Here is a 19,244-nt window from a genome sequence, read left to right on the forward strand (position 1 = left end):
ATCTTCTTCATTTAACTCTTTCCAGGTATATATACATGCTTATTTTTTTTCAAGCTAGTGGCTCTTTTAGACTGTCAAGGCACAGTTCTATGTTCTCCTGTAGCAATCAGAGTTTCATGTTAGAGTAGCACTTGTCATACTGCAGTGAAATTGCCTCTTCAATTATTTGCCTCCTCTACTATGTGTAATATTCCTCAAAATCAGAAAATCTGATTTGCTCATCATTGTATCTGCAGTGACCTTCACATTGCCTCACCTGGTACTGAATGAATAAATAAGTACATGAGTGGGTCAGAATTAATCTATTTTATTGGGTAGTGATTTTAATAGGGGATGGTAGAGGGATTATTAAAATTATCCATTCTCCATTTTCAAAGCATATGCTTATATCCCATACTCCTTCTGTAATGGGTGCCACCTATTCTAGTATGAAGTCATTGTTATCAATTGGAATATGTCACTGTTCAATGTCAAAGTCCCTCATACTCATAGCATTAACTGGGAAAGATGTTGGGGAAGTGAATTCATAAATGAGTAGGATTGATGCATAACTGGACAGATATAACTGGTTGGAAAATGACAGATAAGTGATGGAATGGACTCAGCAAAGCCTAAATACTGGAAGACTTGACCCATGTTAGGATGCTTATGGTGAAATAATGGAAAATTCTTAGAAGTCCCAGTAAGGAAGTGATATGAATGCTGAAAACGGGAGGACATTTATGATGCTAAGGCACAGGGCATGTTGAGAAACATTTGGTGGAACAGAGTGGTGGTTTGAGTGTTATATTTCAGGAAGCTTCTCTGTCGACAACATGTATCAAAGTGTGATTGCAAGAAGACAGGAACGACTATTTAGTTCAGTGTTACAAATATTTATTATGTGCCTAATAGGTATTAAGTTCTGGGAGAAAACATATTTCCTTCCCTAAGGGGACTTGTAGTCTAATGAGGGAAAGAGAAAAATGAACAGGCAATTTTAGTAGGCGTGCCAAGCAATATAGGTAGGAAATAATAAAACTGTTAAGGAGGGTAGGTAGTAGAAAAGAGAAGTTAGAGGTACATTCAGGGGGACACTTAAGTGGTATTTTATTTGAACTCCTGAACAGCTTAAACATGTTCTTAACCAATTTAAAAATAGAGGTGGGGGCAAAAAGAGAAGGCAACCTCCTGTACGGCTTCCGTGTCAATCATGGAAGAACCGAGGCATTTCATGTGCTTCTAGGTGAAAGGAGATTTTTGGAAGGAACTGTTTTGATTCAGATTTAGGATGCTTAAGATCCCGAAAGGGCAGCTAACAGTATTATATGATAATTACACAGTGCAGTATTATTTAGCACTTTTGGGGAGCTGCAGCTGTCAGAATAACAATTTAAACTAATTTTTGAATAAGATACTTTTAGTGGTATATTTAACCCTATTAGCATCGGGCATGACCGAATTCAACTGCACTAGGGTTTGCCTCTTGATCTCCTTGATCTGGGTTCTTTCCTGTGGACTTTGTTTTCAGGCACTTTGCCTGTAGGATATCTGTACGAAGCTGAAGCTCGAGGATCTCATCTCATTTTCTAAGGAAGAGGTTCATTTCCTGTAGATGATTGTAGGTGTATTGACTCTGATTGATCTGACTGGAGGCTACATCATGTATATTCACAGATGAGACTCAGAAGCTATGGTACACTAAATCATAGCACTGTCTTGGGATAGCCTCATCTCTGTCCATATGGACTGAGAATGGGTCTGGGCTGTTCTCAAAAGGAAAATCAGGACACTGCTAACTAGAAGGAGGAAACATTTGAAGAAGTAACAAAAGTCCGTCATTTCCAAACATTTTTTTAAGATTGACTCATTTGATTTTCAACATAATTATAAGAAACCTTCCTTTCCTTTTCCTCCTCCTTTCTTTACCTCTTTAATCCCTTGCTCCTGAAATCTTCTAGGTGATACTACCTGACCAAAGACAATAAACCTGCTGTTGCTAGAGGGGCCAGGTGCCTTTAGGTGAAATGAATGATTCCTTCTGTTCTGGTGTGGATTTGAAAAAATAGGCTTATGAGAAATACACAGTCTGGAGATATAAATGGAGAAGACATCTCTTTACTTACAGGTTTTGGAGAGCTTGACTTTAGAAATATAAAGTATAGAGAGAAGGTTCATATGATAGAACCAGGAGAAAACCATTTATGGTTTGGAGAACAAATGTGAAACAGATGCTAACCAAGGAGAGTGAGAGGTGATCCAAACGATGAGAGAATGAGAAGAGTACTGTTTGAGCAGGGTTAAGTAAGGATAGGGTAGGACAGGACTGCTCCCAACTCTGTATTCAGGGTCATTCCTGGTGGTGCTCAGGAAGACATACACTGGTCATTGAACCTGGGTTTTCTCCATGCATGTAGAGCATGCTCTTCAGCCCATTAAACTATATCTACAACCCCAGTATTTTTTAGAGTGTTATTAAAGTTGAGAGAAATTTTAAACGGAATACTTAAAGACCATGATCCGTGGATTTCCAAGGCTGAACTCATGGTAAAAATAGCAGTTTGTATTGAGGACTAGCACCAGCTGTTTGCTGTAGAAGGTAATATTCCAAATACTAGCAACTAACATGTTACATTTACATAACCCAGGCACTTTATATGCGAAATGTATGCTTGTTTGCTAATTCATTTACTCCAATAGAGTCCAGCAGAGCAATTATTCTGACTTTACAGATGTGAAGCCGAGGTAGAGCTGGGAATAACTCATGTATTTCTATGGGCTCACGGTCTGGGCTTCAGTTAGTTGAGCCCGTGCATTGCACTGCCCTTGTCAGACATGGATCCCTTCCTAGGTACCGCTGAAGCATTGAGGCAGAACAGCTCAGCAAAGGTCACTCTCCTTCCTCTCTTGCTGCACACATTTTAATACACCACACACAATTCATTTTCCTTTTTTGATTTAAGGCTTGGCCTTTACATATCTTTCATTCGAACATTTGAAATCACTCTGGCAGAGTGTGTCATTTGATATTTGAGGAATCTCAGCATTGTGCCTGCTCAAGGGGACTAGTGGTCATCATTAATGTGCTTGTGACAGGTAAGGTCAATGGACATGAAAAAAAAATCACCAGAGAAACACCACAAAGACAGTTTGGGATGGCTGTGTCATATCTTTCATCTGAGTTACAATAGTATTGTCCTTTGTCAACATTTCCTAAAAAGGGAAATTTGTAAGGCAGCACAATGAGCTCTAAATGAACATAACAGGTTAAGAAATGAAATAGGGTAAGATTTCTTTGAAGACTAGACTTTTCTTGCTTCAGATGACTTTCTCAATCCTGCATTCTCTGGAGAATTGTACTTTTCTTAACATCTGCTGCTTTGATTTTCTTCACCTTTTCCAGAGTGAAAAATTTTGTAATTCCTTAGTGTCTTTCTGAATGTTTAATACTGATTCACAGAAATGAGTACAGCAGTTATTCAGCATGAAATTTTGTTTTGAGTTTAGGTTGTTCATTAGCTGTGAAAGAGTAGAAGAGCTTTTACAATACAAAATCAATATATATTTTGGACCCGTGTAAGAAAATGTGAATGGAGGAAAATCTGTTATGTTTGTGTAGTGTCGAGTGACTACTTTTACTTTATCAGCCAATTATTCAGAATCTTCTAAAGCCTTTTTGGTCTATTCTCTGTAAGATGTGTAATGCATCCCTTATCACTGACATCCATGTGTGACATGACTTATGTACTAAAGCTCAGCACAGTTTAGTCTTATTTCATGTTCTTTTGCCCTAATGTTTATTAGTTAAATAAAAAAATCTGTCTAAACAGATAATACCACCGAGAATTTTCTTTTATTAAATTTTCTCTTATTTAATCTTTGCACATAGGTAAGATAGTCCCTCTTCCACTTGGCCTTATTAACATTGTTCGACCTTTTATTTTTTTCTGTTACAGTGTTAATTTAGGACTGTGCTACAGCAATTTATTTTTCTTGGGGTGAGATAATGAGATGTATTAGTTATGTTCTTTGTTTGGGAACCCTGGTTTTGTGAGACTAAGAGTATATCTTACTGACTGCTGCAGATTATTCAATTTATTGCTGTAAATAAAAAAGTGACTGGCAATGTCAAACAGATTTTTATAGTCTGCTGTTTTTCTTTTCTTCAAAAAAGTTCTTAAAACATTTGTTATGGTGCTGCAGTAATATAGTACAGTATGTAGAAAACCTGGTTTGGGGGAGGCGATTCTCCATCCTTTATGAATCTGTCAAGAGTATATGAAATATTAACCTAAACAGAATGTATTTTCCAACATTCCATGCCACATTAGAAAGCCTCATTTCAGAATTCTTTGCTATTGAGCATTCCACTTCTCAGATTTTGATAATCTGAGAGTTTCCGCATTGATATTCGAGAAATTCATATTGATATCTAGGTTTATGTTTAGGAGAGTTGAGGTTTTATTTTGAATTACTTGAAATTGGCTCTTTGATACTGCCAGTTTTTCATATTAGAAATTATTATAACCCACCAAGTCTTAAGCAATTACTTCGGGTTAGGCTCTTGATGAATATCATAGCAGGGTGTTTTAATTTAATGGATCCAGAATAACATCTGTTTCTAATAATTTAGAAGCCAATTTATATGGAAATTCATTTAGTGCACAGTCAGTACACAGAGACTTGTAAAAATAAAAATCAAAATGGAAAAGCAAATCACAGTGATTGAATAGGTCTTCTGTTAACAAAGAGCTTCACTTATGACTAGTTTCATCTGCCACTAATAGCCCAAATATCACAGTTTAAATAAAAAACAGTAGCTTGTTTCTCCTAGGAAATGAGGAGATAGTTAGAGCAGTGTTAGAATAGTATACTGTGACAGGAAATGAATTTCACTTAGTCTTATTCATCTCCTCAGCTGGGCATGTTTTCTGTGCCTAAGGTCATGTTTGTGCCAGGATAGCCTTTTGGATGCCAGAAATTATACCTGTGCCGCAAGGAAGGATGTGAAGGTGGTGGGGAAAAATGTATACTCATTGGGTAGAATAGATATTACTATTCTTAGGTGCTAGTGCTAGAAATTGTTTACACAAACAGATTTTGTCGCACAGGTATAGATATTGGATCACTTCTATCTCAGCTAAATGTTTGCCATCTAGAAAAGTAAGCCAGTTTTTGAAGTTATATTGCATATAAGAATGTTGTTTGGCATTCGTTACATAGTTATTATTAACTCCTGATCAGTGTTGTTTCTTTTTCCTTTGTTGTTTTATTATTGATTAACAGTGCTAGAATTTCAAGAGTTTACCTTCTCACACACACACACACACACACACACACACACACACACACACACACACTCTCTCTCTCTCTCTCTCTCTCACACACACACACACAGAGCTCAGTACATCTACCATCAGAGTGACCCATCATTCCTTCCATCTTTCCTTACGTTTCCCATTGAATTTTTTTTCTATCCCTGTCACACTGTTGCACTGTCCTCCCGTTGTTCATCGGTTTGCTCAGCGAGCAGGCCCAGCAACATCTCCATTGTGAGGCTTGTTACTGTGTTTGGCATATCGAATTTGTCATGGGTAGCTTGCCAGGCTTTGCCGTGCCAGCAAGATACTCTCGGTAGCTTGCCAGGCTCTCTGAGAGGGGTGGAGGAATCGAACCTGGGTCGGCCTCGTGCAAAGCAAATGTCCTACCCGCTGTGCTATCGCTCTAGCCCTCTCCCATCATTTACAATTCTTCTAGGCACTGGTTTTATTGTATTTTGCCTGTCCATTCTTTAATGTTTTATACTCCACATATGAATGTAGCTATTCAGTTATTATTTCTTACTCCCTCATTTAGTTCCTACGGTGGAGTCACATCAACAAATCCACCCATTTTGTTTCTCAAAAGGTATACTTTAATCTTTTTGCTGACAAAATAGTATCCCATCGAGTATGTATCCCATGGCCATTTTTTTTTCTTCTCCTTTAAAAAAAATTCAGTGACTTGTAGAGGAACATTTAGGTTGATTTATTGTGATGATGCCGAGGTAATGCTGGGAATATTGTTTTTCTATGGGATCATGGCCTGGGCTTCAGTCAGTTGAATCCACTGCATTGCACTGCCCTTGTCAGCCATAGATCCCTTCCTAGGTGCCGCTGAAACATTGAGGCAGAACAGCTCAGCAAAGGTCATTCTCATTCCTCTCTTGCTGTGAATGGAGGGATGCAAATAGTCTTTTAAATTAGTGTTTTGTAACAATTGTCACAATGGATACCTTACTTGGCTCACTGGAGCAAATTGATGAAAAAGGGGAGGACAGTCACGGTGACTTTGGAAAATACTTCCGAGTCATGTGGAATTTAGTTTCAGTATTTTAAAGGTATTCCACATTGTTCTTCATAGAAACTGTAACAATATCCATAAAGAAAGTATATCAGAGTTCCTTTTTTTCCACACCCTCTCCAAAATTTGTTCTTTCCAGTCTTTTGGATATAGGCCATTTTCACTGGTGTGAGGTGATATCTTGTTAAGGTTTTGATTAGCATCTATTTAATTATAAGTGATGCTGAGGATTTTTTTCATCTATGGGCCATATGTTTTTTCATCTTTGGAGAAATGTCTGTTCATTATTTTTGCCCATTTTGATTGGGTGGATTACTTTTTATTGTTGTTGTTGAGTTGTGTGTTTGCTTCTTTGTATTTGGATATTATTCCCTTCTTAGATGTTTGATATGCAAATTTCTTTCCATAATTGTGGGATTACCTTTTATTTTTGTGATCATTTCTTTTGCTGTGTACAGCTTTTTAATTTGATGCCCCATCTATTAATTTTTGCATTTTCCCCTCATGGTAGTTGAATCTACAAATACTTCTCTGTTGAGGTCCTAGGGTACATTCTCTGTACTTGAAGTATTTTATTTTATATTTTAAAATTTTTATTAGTGAAATACCATGATGTACAGTGTAGACTTACAAATTTTTGTGCTTGGGTTTCAGTTATACAATGATTGAGTACCCATCCCTCCACTAGTACCCATTCTCCACCACCTATGATCCCAGCATCCCTCCCTTGAAGTATTTTATATAGAGAAATTGTGGGTCTTAATAGCCAAATATTTTTTTGAATTTTTTGTATATGGTATTTGTGATCTCTTTCTCCCTCACTCCTTCCCTCCCTTCTTTCCTCCTTCATTCCTCCATCTCCCTTCCTTCCACCCATCCTCCCCAGTTTTCTGAACTGCTGTATTAAGAGATTTTTCTTTCTCAGTTATTTATCTTGCTCCTTTATCATAGATTACATGTACATAAATGTGTAGACTTATTTCTAGACTTTGTTTTCTTCCATTGATTTGTGTGCCTACTTTTGTTCTGATACCATCCTGTTATAATTATTTTTGCTTTTTTTATGTAGTTTGAAGTTAGGGAGTGAGCCTTTTTTTATTTTCTCAGTGATCTCTTTTTATTTATTTTCTCACAAATTACTTTGGGTATTGAAGTCTGTTGTGATTAATAGCATATTTTAGAATGATAACATTTCTTGCAAAATGCCATTGGTTTTATGATAAAAATTCTGTAGAAACTTTAGATTGCTTTAAGTAAAAATGCTGTGTTTTTTTTTTGTTTTGGTGCCTCACCCAGAAGTGTTCAGGGTTTACTCCTAACTACTGTCAGGGATCACTCACTTCAGTGCTCAGGGAACCATAGGTATTGCCAAGGATCAAATCTGGGTCAACTTTGTGTCAGTCTTGTGTCCTACCCACTCACTGTACTATTTCTCTTGCCACGAAGAATTCCATTTTAATAATTTTCAATCCCCATTAAGAAACATTGGATTTTGTTCCATATTCTTATAAGCGCTAATGTTTTTAGTAACATTTTTATAGAGGAGCCTTTGCTCTTACTCTGTGCTCCGTCTTCAGTTTAAGGATCAAAATTCTGCAGCTGCAACCTGTGAGTTGTAAGACAGTTCAGATCTGGGGGATGGGGCTTCCTCTGTTTCAGGGCATAGCCAAAGTTTTGAGCCTTTAGGGGTTAGTGCAGAGGGTCAGCCCCTGCTGGGTTGGGCTTACCTAGGGAATAGCTACCTCCGGCTAGTACCAGGTGTAACCACCTTTGTTGGGTTTGCCAAGTGCCAAGACTCCTTATGACTTAATAAGTTCAAGTAGAAAACCAAATTTCCATAACCAAATTTCCATAACCAATTTTCCATAACCAAAAACAAAACAAAACACCTTAGTTAGTGCTCAGCACCTTGGCCTGAATTGGCTGGGTGGAGTGGGGCTCAACTGTGATGGGAGGAGCTCCCCTCTGGAATAGTTGCTGCCACATCTCAAGGAGTCTCAGCCCTCTGTGTTGAGTCTTTTAAGGGGCTCAACAAGACTCAATTTTGTTTTCAGCTCTGTGAATGCCTATGGCACTCATGTACTATAAAACATTGCCTTCAGGACCCTCCTGCAGTAGATGAGCATTTTATGTCTGGTGCAAGCTTGCTGGTTCTTTTTCTTTTTCAGTCCCTGCTGCTTCCTCCTTCACTCTTAAGGGAAGCATACCTTTGCTCTGAAACTGTTGTAATTCTGGTTTCTCAGAGTTATGTTTCCCTGCGTTGGTGATATTTTTTCCAGTTAATTTTCTTAGCCTGTCTCCTCTCCAAATGCTTTGTTCAGTACAGTTTCTGTCCGATTTCTATGTAGATCCCATAGTTGTATTTAAAGGACTTTTCCTTTAGGGAACATTTTGGATCCACCCTTCTCAGAATGACTGATTCTCTAAATGTGTTGTTTGCATTTATTCTTCAGAAATGCTGACATGTAGTTTTCTTTATTTTGTGCTTTCCTTTTCTGGTCTGGGGCTCAGAGTGCTCATTAGTCTGTTTAAATTCTTACCCCCAAATGCACTTACTTGCAGAACTTGTAGGTCAAATAGACTTGTAAATATGGGCCTGTCTTTATGGAAAAACAATAGCAGCTAACAGTGCCTCAGGTGTGACTTACATTTGGTCTCCAGAACATTCATGCATCTGCTAAGCAGTGTTTTCTGCATTAAAGGTAAATGAACAGTTACAAGTGTTAAATGATTTTGTGGTAAAACCATATCATTACAGAAATGAAAGTTAGGACAGGTTAATTGGGAAGCAATTTAGAGCGGAAGTTGATGACCAGTATTGCCTGGTCATTTAATCCCAATACTGATACTTATGTTATGTTGGATGGGTTTCTTAATCTGTTCGAATCTCTGTTGCATTTTCTTGTTTTTGAGACAGTAGATTACAGACTAGGGAGGCAGGAATCTTGATTTCCTCAATGTACGGCATTTTAAATTTGAGTTTTTGTAATATTCCTATGGAAATGCCTTTGATCATGTTGAATATGTTGAATGTAGGAATGTCACAAGGGTTAGTACTAAAAGTCTGAAGGTCATAAATTGTATGTGCTTTAGTTATGTAAATACTTATACTACTCTAAGAAACCCTGGCATCAGATGATAAACAGATGATTTGTTTGCTTAAGTCGTGCTTATCCCTACTTCTTTAAAACCACCATGTGCTTCTTTCAAGTTTTATGAGTACCAGGACAGGTGCTCTAGGATTATAGAGGACTCAGTATGTTACTATACCTTAAAGGTATAATGTTATAGCTAAAGGGATCCTTCACATCGAGTCATTTGCATCAGTCTTCTATGTATGTACTGTGTTTACCTACATCAGTATGATTAATTTCTCAATACTATTTTTATGGCGAATTAAACATTTTGGGGTTGTTTTGGGGTTTTACATGGTGGAAATCAGGGTTTACTCCTGGTTTTAGTTCTCAGAGGTCGTTCCTGACAGTGCTCAGGGATCCATATGAGGTGCAGCACATTGAACTGGGGTTTGCCACATGCAAAGCAAGTACCTTACCCTCTCTACCTAACCCACCTCACTCCAGCCCAGTTAAAAAAAATAACAGCTTCATTATGAAAAGGTATTTATGAAATCTTGCCCTGTTGTCATAATTTAATATACTTTCAAAAGCACATTGAAATAAATATGACCATTAACATTTTTATAAACTCTGTGTAACTTCTGACATAACCCCAGTATCATGTGGATCACATGACATGTTGGGTTTCCTTCATAGTTGAAAGAGCGTGGTATAGAAAACACCGCCCTACTGTTTCCATTGGGTGTGACTGAGGAATCATTATTAATTAATCTTTAGCATGAAAATAGCATTGTCTACCTCGTCACCAGTTATTTTAAAATTTAAACAGGAGATCAGTTCAGTAGTTGCTAGACAGCAAGTGCTCTGAAAATTCCTGGTATTTCCAAGTGTGCAAACCTGGAACTATTATTTCTCAGAAGCAGAAGAACTAAGTACCATCACGAAAGCCATACATGGCAGAAAGTCCTATGAGAGCTCAGAAGAAGGAAAGAGAGAGAGAAAGGGGAAATATTTGGATTAGCATGAAAATTCTACTTTAAGATTCATTTGAATATCTCATGCATGCCTGAAATCCCACCATAGAGCCCTATGATCAAGCTTCTGAGGAAGTCATTATCCTAGCATTGTCACATATTTGATCTTTTGACATTTTGTTTTTCAGCCGTGCTATCAAGACTAATCAGGACCTTCTCCCAGAAACTCCATGGATGCACATTTTCTACAATGACTTTTGGGGGACTCTCCTAACCCACAGCGGCAGCCACAAATCCTACCGACCTTTCTGCACCCTCTCTTTTCGCCTGAACCATGCCATTGGAGGGCTGAATCCCTGGAGCTACCATCTTGTCAATGTCCTGTTGCATGCGGCCGTGACTGGTCTCTTCACGAGCTTCTCCAAGATGCTCCTGGGAGATGGATACTGGACCTTCATGGCCGGCTTGATGTTTGCTTCTCACCCGATTCATACTGAAGCAGTTGCAGGAATCGTGGGACGCGCTGATGTTGGGGCTAGTCTCTTCTTTCTCCTCTCCTTGCTCTGTTACATTAAACACTGTTCCACAAGAGGCTACTCAGCCAGAACTTGGGGCTGGTTCCTGGGGACTGGACTGTGTGCAGGATGCAGCATGTTGTGGAAGGAACAAGGAGTGACTGTTCTTGCAGTTTCAGCCGTTTATGATGTCTTTGTCTTTCACAGACTGAAAATGAAACAGATCTTACCTACCATTTACAAAGTAAGTGATTGTTGAGTGGGGGCATTGGATTACTGAGTAATCATCTTGCATGCATGATCCGTTTTCAATATTTGAAAAGCAAATTTGTTTCTCTTCAAAGAGAATTTAAAATTAGTACCTTTTTTTGATGTTTGTAAGTGGAAATGCCTTTTTTTAAAACCTTCTTCTACAAACCTGTGTTTCAGTATTGTTTTGCTTCTTAAGTTTCTTAGTTTATTTTCATGATTTCAAAGGTGATGGAGCAACATATTTGCTTCTAAAGAAAATACATTACTGTTTTATTTCTGTTTCCACTCAAATTCCTTATACTCCTATCACAAATCACAAATCATCCTGTTATTCGTCAATTGCCTCGAGCAGGCCCCAGTAACGTCTCCTTCATCCTAGCCCTGAGATTATATTCAAGGCTCTTTAGGAGAATGAGACCCATCATTGTTACTGGTATTTGGCATATTGGGTACGCCAAGGGGAGTTTGCCAGACTCTGCCCTGTGGGCAGGCTACATTTGGTAGCCTGCCAGTTTGTCCAAAGTAGGAATGAGATAATAAGATGTCATAATAGGATGGCGGTTCCGGGAGCTGGTTTTTATAGTCTCTGAGTCTTGGCCGCTGATGGGATTACACGGCGCCAGGGGGCCTGTTGGTGGGTGTGACCCCCGCCTACTGGAATTTGGAGGATCTGGGTGGAGGATGCTCGGCCCAAATCCGAGTAGGCTTGGAGATCTCGGCCCCGGAACCCGCGTGACTTTGTCCCTCTGCCAGTACCTTCATGTGTGCGGAGAGTGGTCTCAGCATGGTGGTGGCTGGTCCTGGAGGTCTTTAGCTGCCGAAGCCCTATAAATTACATATAATGTGTTTGAATACACACATATGAACATTATAGCTGAAAATGGTGAGGTGTTGGATTGCTGAGAGGGGAAAACGTCTGCCATTTGTTAGTACTACTTTTCCTCAGGGCTGGAATGATAGCACAGTGGGTAGGGTGTTTGCCTTGCACACGGCTGACCCGGGCTCGATTCCTCTGCCTCTCTCGGGGAGAGCCCAGCAAGCTACCGAGAATATCTTGCCCGCACAGCAAAGCCTGGCGGCATATTCGATATGCCAAACACAGTAATAACAAGTCTCACAATGGAGGTATTACTGGGCCTGCTCGAGCAAATGGATGAACAATGGGAGGACAGTGATACAGTACTACTTTTCCTCAGTAACTTTGGGAAACAACCCTTCTCGCAAAGCCTGGGAACTCACTTTTTTTTTTTTTAATTTTTATTATTGAAACACCATGAGGTACAGTTGTAGACTTACAAATTTTTGTGCTTGGGTTTCAGTTATACAATGATCCAGTACCCATCCCTCCACCAGTACCCATTCTCCATTATTTCATTTTTTAAAAAATTTTTGTTAGTGAAACACCATGCGGTACAGTTGTAGATTTACAAATTTTTTTAAACAATTACTCATATTCACCTTTTCCTGTTGTAGTGCACTAGAAGAGTTAAAACAAAAATGATCTTGATAAATTTTGCCCTGAGGCCAGTTAAGACCTTGGCCTCTGACCTTTCCATTCCTCAGGATTCCCATCCAGGTTTTAAATGCATTGTTGCCAGAAGGTGACTGAAGCTTTCCAGATTCCATCCTCTTAAAAGAAGTAAGCCGTTTTCTGCCCCAGGGTGAAGGAGAGATTCTGTGATGATAGTGCATCTTGAGAAACCTTCTCAGCTCCCATTCCATTATCTTATAATAAGCTCACCCTTCCTTTGACTTTAACCATAATTAAGAATGGACCAGATTTGGGCTGTAGTGATAGTATAGCAGTAGGGGTAGGGCATTTGCCTTGTACCCAGCTGACCTGGATTCAATTCCCAGCATCCCATATGGTCCCAGAGCACCTCCAGGAGTAATTCCTGAGTGCATGAGCCAGGAGTAACCTCTGTGCATCACCAAGTGTGACCCAAAGAGAGAAAAAAAAAAGAATGGACCAGATTTCCTAGACTCAGCCCTGTTTTAGGCCAGAAGCCCCATCCTTTTGGGCACCGAAGTGAGAAAATTTATAGTTTTGGAGTTTGGCCTTGATAAAACTATTAAGTTTTCTAGTTTTGATACTTCAGTCCTCCTCTTAATTCCCATTTTTACTTAAAATCATCTTGGCAAAAAAATAAATAAATAAATTAAGAAAACTTTAATTAACTTCAGAAAAATATGTCGTGGGCAGTCATTACTGAGGTTCTGCTTGCGGGGAAGTATAACCTTTACAGTTAGAACTCAAATATGTAGTGCTTGAGGAAATTCTTTTGTGATTTTAATTAAATGCTGAAACTTTAATTTTTTTTTTAAACTCTAGAGTCTGACACTTGAAAACAACATATGGTTTGAAAACCAATATCTCAATTTTAAGTCAACTTTAGATTGTTTTTTTTCCCCCAAGATTTATGGATAATAATTTTTTTTCTTTTAAATAGTCTCGTTAACTGTTGCAGGTTTTTTTCCCCTTATACTATGAGTACAAATAGAATGAGTCCAAATCATGGTCTTCATACTAAGGAATTGAGACCAATTTGAGGATGTAGTCCAAGCATTTCAGGACTTGCATGAATGGTGTGAAACATGTTTATTGGACATAATCTCCATTTTTCTGTCTTGTGAATTAGGAAACGTTTTTGATATGTCAGTTCAGGATTAGATCCTAATGAAGTTCTGCTCTGAGAAGTTTTCAGTTTTCACAGCATAATTTAAAAGATAGAGCTGTAAATAATAATCTTAGTATAGATTTCTCATACAGTATCAGCCCCATATTTATAATGGTGAATTTTTCATTCCATATCTAAGGTTAATTAAAGTGAGGCTGGACTTGGGACAGGGACAAAGCTAGAGCAATGTTTTGCATTCCGGAACCCCATGTGTTATCCCTACCACTCCTTCAAGGGTACTCTGTAGTAGTGTGGTCCTGAGCCAGGAGTAGTATGCAGATACTGCATGAGATGGCTCTATAATACAGTAAATAAATAAGCAGTAAATTCATTCTGAGTTTTATCTGATAACCTTATTTGTGGAACTGCTGGTACTGATTATGTCCTCTACAAAGCAGCACCTAGAGAATGTGAAACAGACCATGCTACGAACTTTAGCACTTTTTTGTTTTGTTTTGTGCTGAGGTCACACCTGGAGTTGCTCAGGGATTGCTCCTGGCTCTGCACTCAGAAATCACTACTGGCAGTGCTCAGGGGAACTATATGGGATGTTGGAGATCTAACCCGGGTTGGCTGCTTGCAAGGCAGACACATTACCCTCTGTTCTATTGCTCCAGTATCAAAGACTTTAACACTTTGAAGGACTAGTGTCCTGAGAAGTTTCCAAATCAAAACCAACCCAGATTCTTTTTTTTTTTTCAGATTTTTGTAATTACCGTGAGATACAGTTACAAAACTTTTATGTTTGAGTTTCAGTCATACAATGCTTGAACACTCATTCCTTCCACCAATGCACATTCTCCGCCACCAATATCCCCAGTATACCCCTCACCCCTTTCCAACCCTCTCCCTGCCTCTATTGTAGACAATTTCCCCCATACTCTCTCTCTCTCTACTTTTGGGCATTATGGTTTGCAGTATAGATACTGAGAGGCTGTCATGTTTGGTTCTTTATCTACTTTCAGCACAGATCTCCCATCCCAAAAGAGTCCTCCAACCATCATTGTCTTAGTGATTCCTTCTGTATTCCAGCTGCCTTCTCCCCCAGCTCATGAGTCAGGCTTCCAACTATGCAGCAGTATTCCTGGTCCTTGAGTATACTGTCCTTGGGTGTCAGTCTCATGTTATATTCAAAAAATAGTGCAGTAATTCTGTATCTGTTCCTCTATTTCTAACTCATTTCATTTAGCATGATACTCTCCATGACCTTCCACTTATAAGCACATTTCATAACTCCAGTACCAGTATATAGGGCTGGAGCGATAGCACAGCGGGTAGGGCGTCTGCCTTGCACGCAGCCAACATGGCCGACCAGAGTTCGATTCCTCCACCCCTCTGGGAGAGCCCGGCAAGCTACCGAGAGTATTCGATATGCCAGACACAGTAACAACAAAAGTCTCCAATGGAGACGTTACTGGGCCTGCTCGAGCAAATCGACGATCAACGGGAGGGCCTTTACCTTTACCTTTACCTTCATAACTCCATCTCTCTTAACAGCTGCATCGTATTCCATTATGTAGATGTACCAAGTTTCTTTAACCAGTTGTCTGTTCTCTGGCACTCAGGTTTTTTTCAGATTCTGACTATTGTGAACAATGCTGCAATGAGCATACAGTTGCAGATGTCATTTCTACTGTGCTTTTTTTGCACCCTTAGGATATATTTCAGAAATGGTATTGAGTAGTCATATGGAAGTTCAATTTCAAGTTTTTGAAGGAATGTCCCTATTTTTTTCCAAAAATGTTGGATCAGTAGGTATTCCCACAAACAGTGAAAGAATGTCCCTTTCTTCCCACATTCATGCCAGCACTGGTTGCTTTTGTTCTTTTGAATGTGTGCTAGTCTCTGTAGTGTGAGATAACTCATTGTTGTTTTGATTTGCATCTCCCTAATGATTAGCGATGTAGAGCATTTTTTCAGGTGCCTTTGGTCATTTGTACTTCTTTTTTGAGGAAGCTTCTGTTCATTTCTTCTCCCCATTTTTTGATGGGGTTGGAGGTTTTTCTTTTACAATTCTACTAGTGTCTTGTATATCCTGGATATTAATCCCTTGTCAGATGGATATTGGGTAAATATTCTTTCCCATTTCATGAACTCTCTCTGTATTTTGGTCACTGTTTCTTTTGAGGTGCATAAACTTCTTAGTTTAATGTAGTCCCATTTGTTTATGTTCGTTTCCACTTGCTTGGTCAGTGGTGTTTTATCCTTAATGATGCTTTTAGCTTTGTTAGGGTCTGAGCTCAGGACAGCCTCACCTGTCAAGGAAAACTGAGAGACCAAGTCCATTCAAAAGCAACAGGTATATTGGAGCATGCTCGGGCTCACAGCATGACCACAAACCATCAGTGACTGAGAGCCCTGAGCCTCTTCAAAGAGGGCTTTTTATAGGGCATCTTCCCGCGCATTTCAGAAAGCCAGCGCACAAATCACCCAATACATTTGAATTATCACATTAGATGCTGCACAAAGGAAGTCAATCATTTTGCAACAAGCCATCAGCACCAGCCACTCTCTTCTGTACCTGTCACCAGGCCCTCCCAATTAGGCAGTCAATTAGGCCTTTTCATTAGGCCTTCTCTGACCTTATGGCCTTATCTGGTGATTTCCAGGTGCAAGGAGGAAATGGGGGTACTTGGTGTTGCTAGCCTGCCGCAGCTGCAGAACGGGATATGGGCTGGGACTTGCTTTGCTAGGGCCCAATTGTCATGGGGCTATCTTTCAGCTTCAATGTCATGGAGGGTTCTGCCTACATTTTCCTCCATGTATCTTATAAATTTAGGTCTGATACTGAGGTCTTTAATCCACTTTGATCTGACTTTTGTGCCTGGCATTAGATAGAGGTCAGAGTTTATTTTTTTGCAGGTAGCTGTCCAGTTTTCCCATTTGACTAATGGGTTGGGTTCCCATTCCCAACCACTTGTTGAAGAAGCTTTCCTTGTTCCATTTCACATTTCTTGCTCCTTTATCAAGATTAAGTAGTCCTGTATTTGAGAGTCTGTGACAGAATATTTAACTCTGTTCCATTGGTCTGCGGGTCTGTTTCTTGCCCAGTACTATGCTGTCTTAATTGCTACTGCTTTGTAGTATAGGTTGAAGTTGGGGAAGGTGATTCCACCCATCTTCTTTTTCCCAAGGATTGCTTTAGCAATTTATGGGGGTTTATAGTTCCATATGTATTTCATGAGTGTTTTATCTATTTCTTTGAAAAATGACATGTCTATCCATATTCTTGGGTAAATTCTGCTTGCAGGAGCAGACAAAAGTAGTAGTTCTAGATAGCAAAACCCTGCATGGGACAGTTACTCTCTAATGCATGCCCTTTTATTCTCAGTTTTAGGACAAAGGAGCTTAGATGTGTAAGCAACCGTATAGACCATCTGTGCTACTCTCTTTATTTTCAGCTAATGCCTAGAGAGGCTGAGATGTGGAAATTACCCAGAAAGGCTAGAATCACTAGGACTAGAAAGATCATATGACTTGTGATCTTTTTTTTATGATGCTATGAAAATGAATAAACAGATATAAACTTGGATGACTGTGAAGGAATTGGAAATATTCTCTTGGTTCTAGTTTCTCTGGCTGATTTAATAACCGAATTGACAGAAGACATTTAACAAGAGAACAATTTGAATTTCGTACCTACAGGAACCTGAAAATACAGTAGTTCAGAATAAGTCAGGCCCTTGAGGTTCATGTGCCACAGTGGACTAAGGAATGTAATAAAAGTCTGGGACTTCAAAGAGGAGAAGGGCAGCTCATGAAGTGATGGGAAAGCAAGTGTCGGGCAATCAGCTCTGATTCCCCACAGAACGGCAGATAAAATGTTATTTCTGGGGGCAATACAGACAGACATTAAGGGAGTTCCTTGCACCAACCCCTGTTTGATTCCCAACAATTCATGCTTCCTTGAACTTCACCGGGTGCAGCACGGGGAGGGTTGGGGTGGCCTGCGCAGTCTCTGAGAGCACTGAGTTGTCAGACCCTCACATTGAACTGGTCTGCTTGTCAGAGAATCAGCAGGAAGGACCATGGACCTCTGGCACCACTTGTGATGCCCCCACCTTGTGTTATTTCTGGCAATAATTTTCTTTCTGGGATAGGCTATTTAATTCTTTTAGACAGTTAAAGAAGAGTTAAACGTTCTTCCTAGACAGGCTGGAGTGATAGCACAACAGGTAGGCCATTTGCCTTGCACACAGCGGACCAGGTTTGATTCCTCCATCCCTCTTGGAGAGCCCAGCAAGCTACCGAGAGTATCCCTCCCATATGGCAGAACCTGGCAAGCTACCTGTGGCGCATTGGATATGCCAAAGGCAGTAACAACAAGTCTCACAATGGAGATGTTAATGGTGCCCACTCGAGAAAATGGATGAACAACGAGAGGACAGTGCTACAGTGCTACAATGCTATACAGGATCCTGATGGCTTCAGCTCTAAATAATTCACACGATAGTGGTACATTTTTGGGCCTGCATATTCTGCTTTCTTTCAACCACACAGAATAGAATTTTAACTCAATATTGGCTGGGTAATGGTTAGCTGGTTCCATGACTTCTGGCTTCATTTGGAAATAGATACAGCTCCATTTCCTAGAGACTGCTTGAAGATGATTGGAAATTGTGAGGTGTTCAGTGTAAACAGCAGCTCTTATTATATGGAAAGTATCTAATGCATAGTTGTTGAATGGAAAGGGAAATGTATTGATGGAAATGATTAATTATCTTAAGAAAAAGTAAGGTAAAATACAAAATTGCATTTAAACATAGTGATTTTAAAGCATATGAATTCAGGGTCAACAATTGCTGAAACGTGTATCTAAGTATGACTTTTAGAATCTCATGCTTTGGGGCTTTTAAATGCAGACATAGATAACATATGGGAGTCATAGAAAATTACATATTTTTAAAGACATATATAGATCTTTTTGGTCTGGGGTGAGTTTGAAGAAACTCTGAAGGAAATAGATGAAAAAACTTCAGAAGGCCAATTTTAACCTTAACAAAATAATCATTTTAAGTATCTTACCAATTAACTGTGTGTTACAGTTACGGTTTGTCAGATGAAGTATGCTTCCCTGCCCTGATAAAAGATACTTTTTATAAATATAAAACTCTAGCACAGGAAATTCAAGTCTTATTCAAATTAGTGAACAAGCTAAACTATCTAAAAATGGCTGTTTTTTTTTTTAAGCTGGAAATTATTAGGACCAGAAGAGCAAGGCTCTTCATTTTTATAGTTTTGTCAATAATGTTTTTCTCCTAAGCAGTCACACTCTGTTTATCCTTTACAGAGTTGTTAGTGCTTTGTTTGGGTGACAAGGACTAAACCCGAGACTTCATGTATAAGAAGCATATGCAAGTCCACTGAACTCTGTCTCTGGTCCTAGGTTTTGCAACCTTATTAGCTCTTAATCCCAAAGTCAGGCGT

General features: G+C 39.3%; 1 protein-coding gene across 1 annotated transcript in view; it reads left to right on the forward strand.

The window, feature by feature from the left end:
• TMTC2 (transmembrane O-mannosyltransferase targeting cadherins 2) overlaps nt 1-19,244 on the forward strand; it is a 473,463-nt gene that overhangs the window by 183,541 nt on the left and 270,678 nt on the right. Inside the window, exon 2 of the mRNA XM_056116407.1 lies at nt 10,561-11,131. Coding sequence (XP_055972382.1) covers nt 10,561-11,131 — 571 coding nt within the window. The remainder of the gene's footprint in view (nt 1-10,560; nt 11,132-19,244) is intronic.

Source organism: Sorex fumeus, unplaced genomic scaffold, assembly GCF_029834395.1.
Source record: "Sorex fumeus unplaced genomic scaffold, SorFum_2.1 ptg000003l, whole genome shotgun sequence".
NCBI classification, from domain to species: Eukaryota; Metazoa; Chordata; class Mammalia; order Eulipotyphla; family Soricidae; genus Sorex; species Sorex fumeus.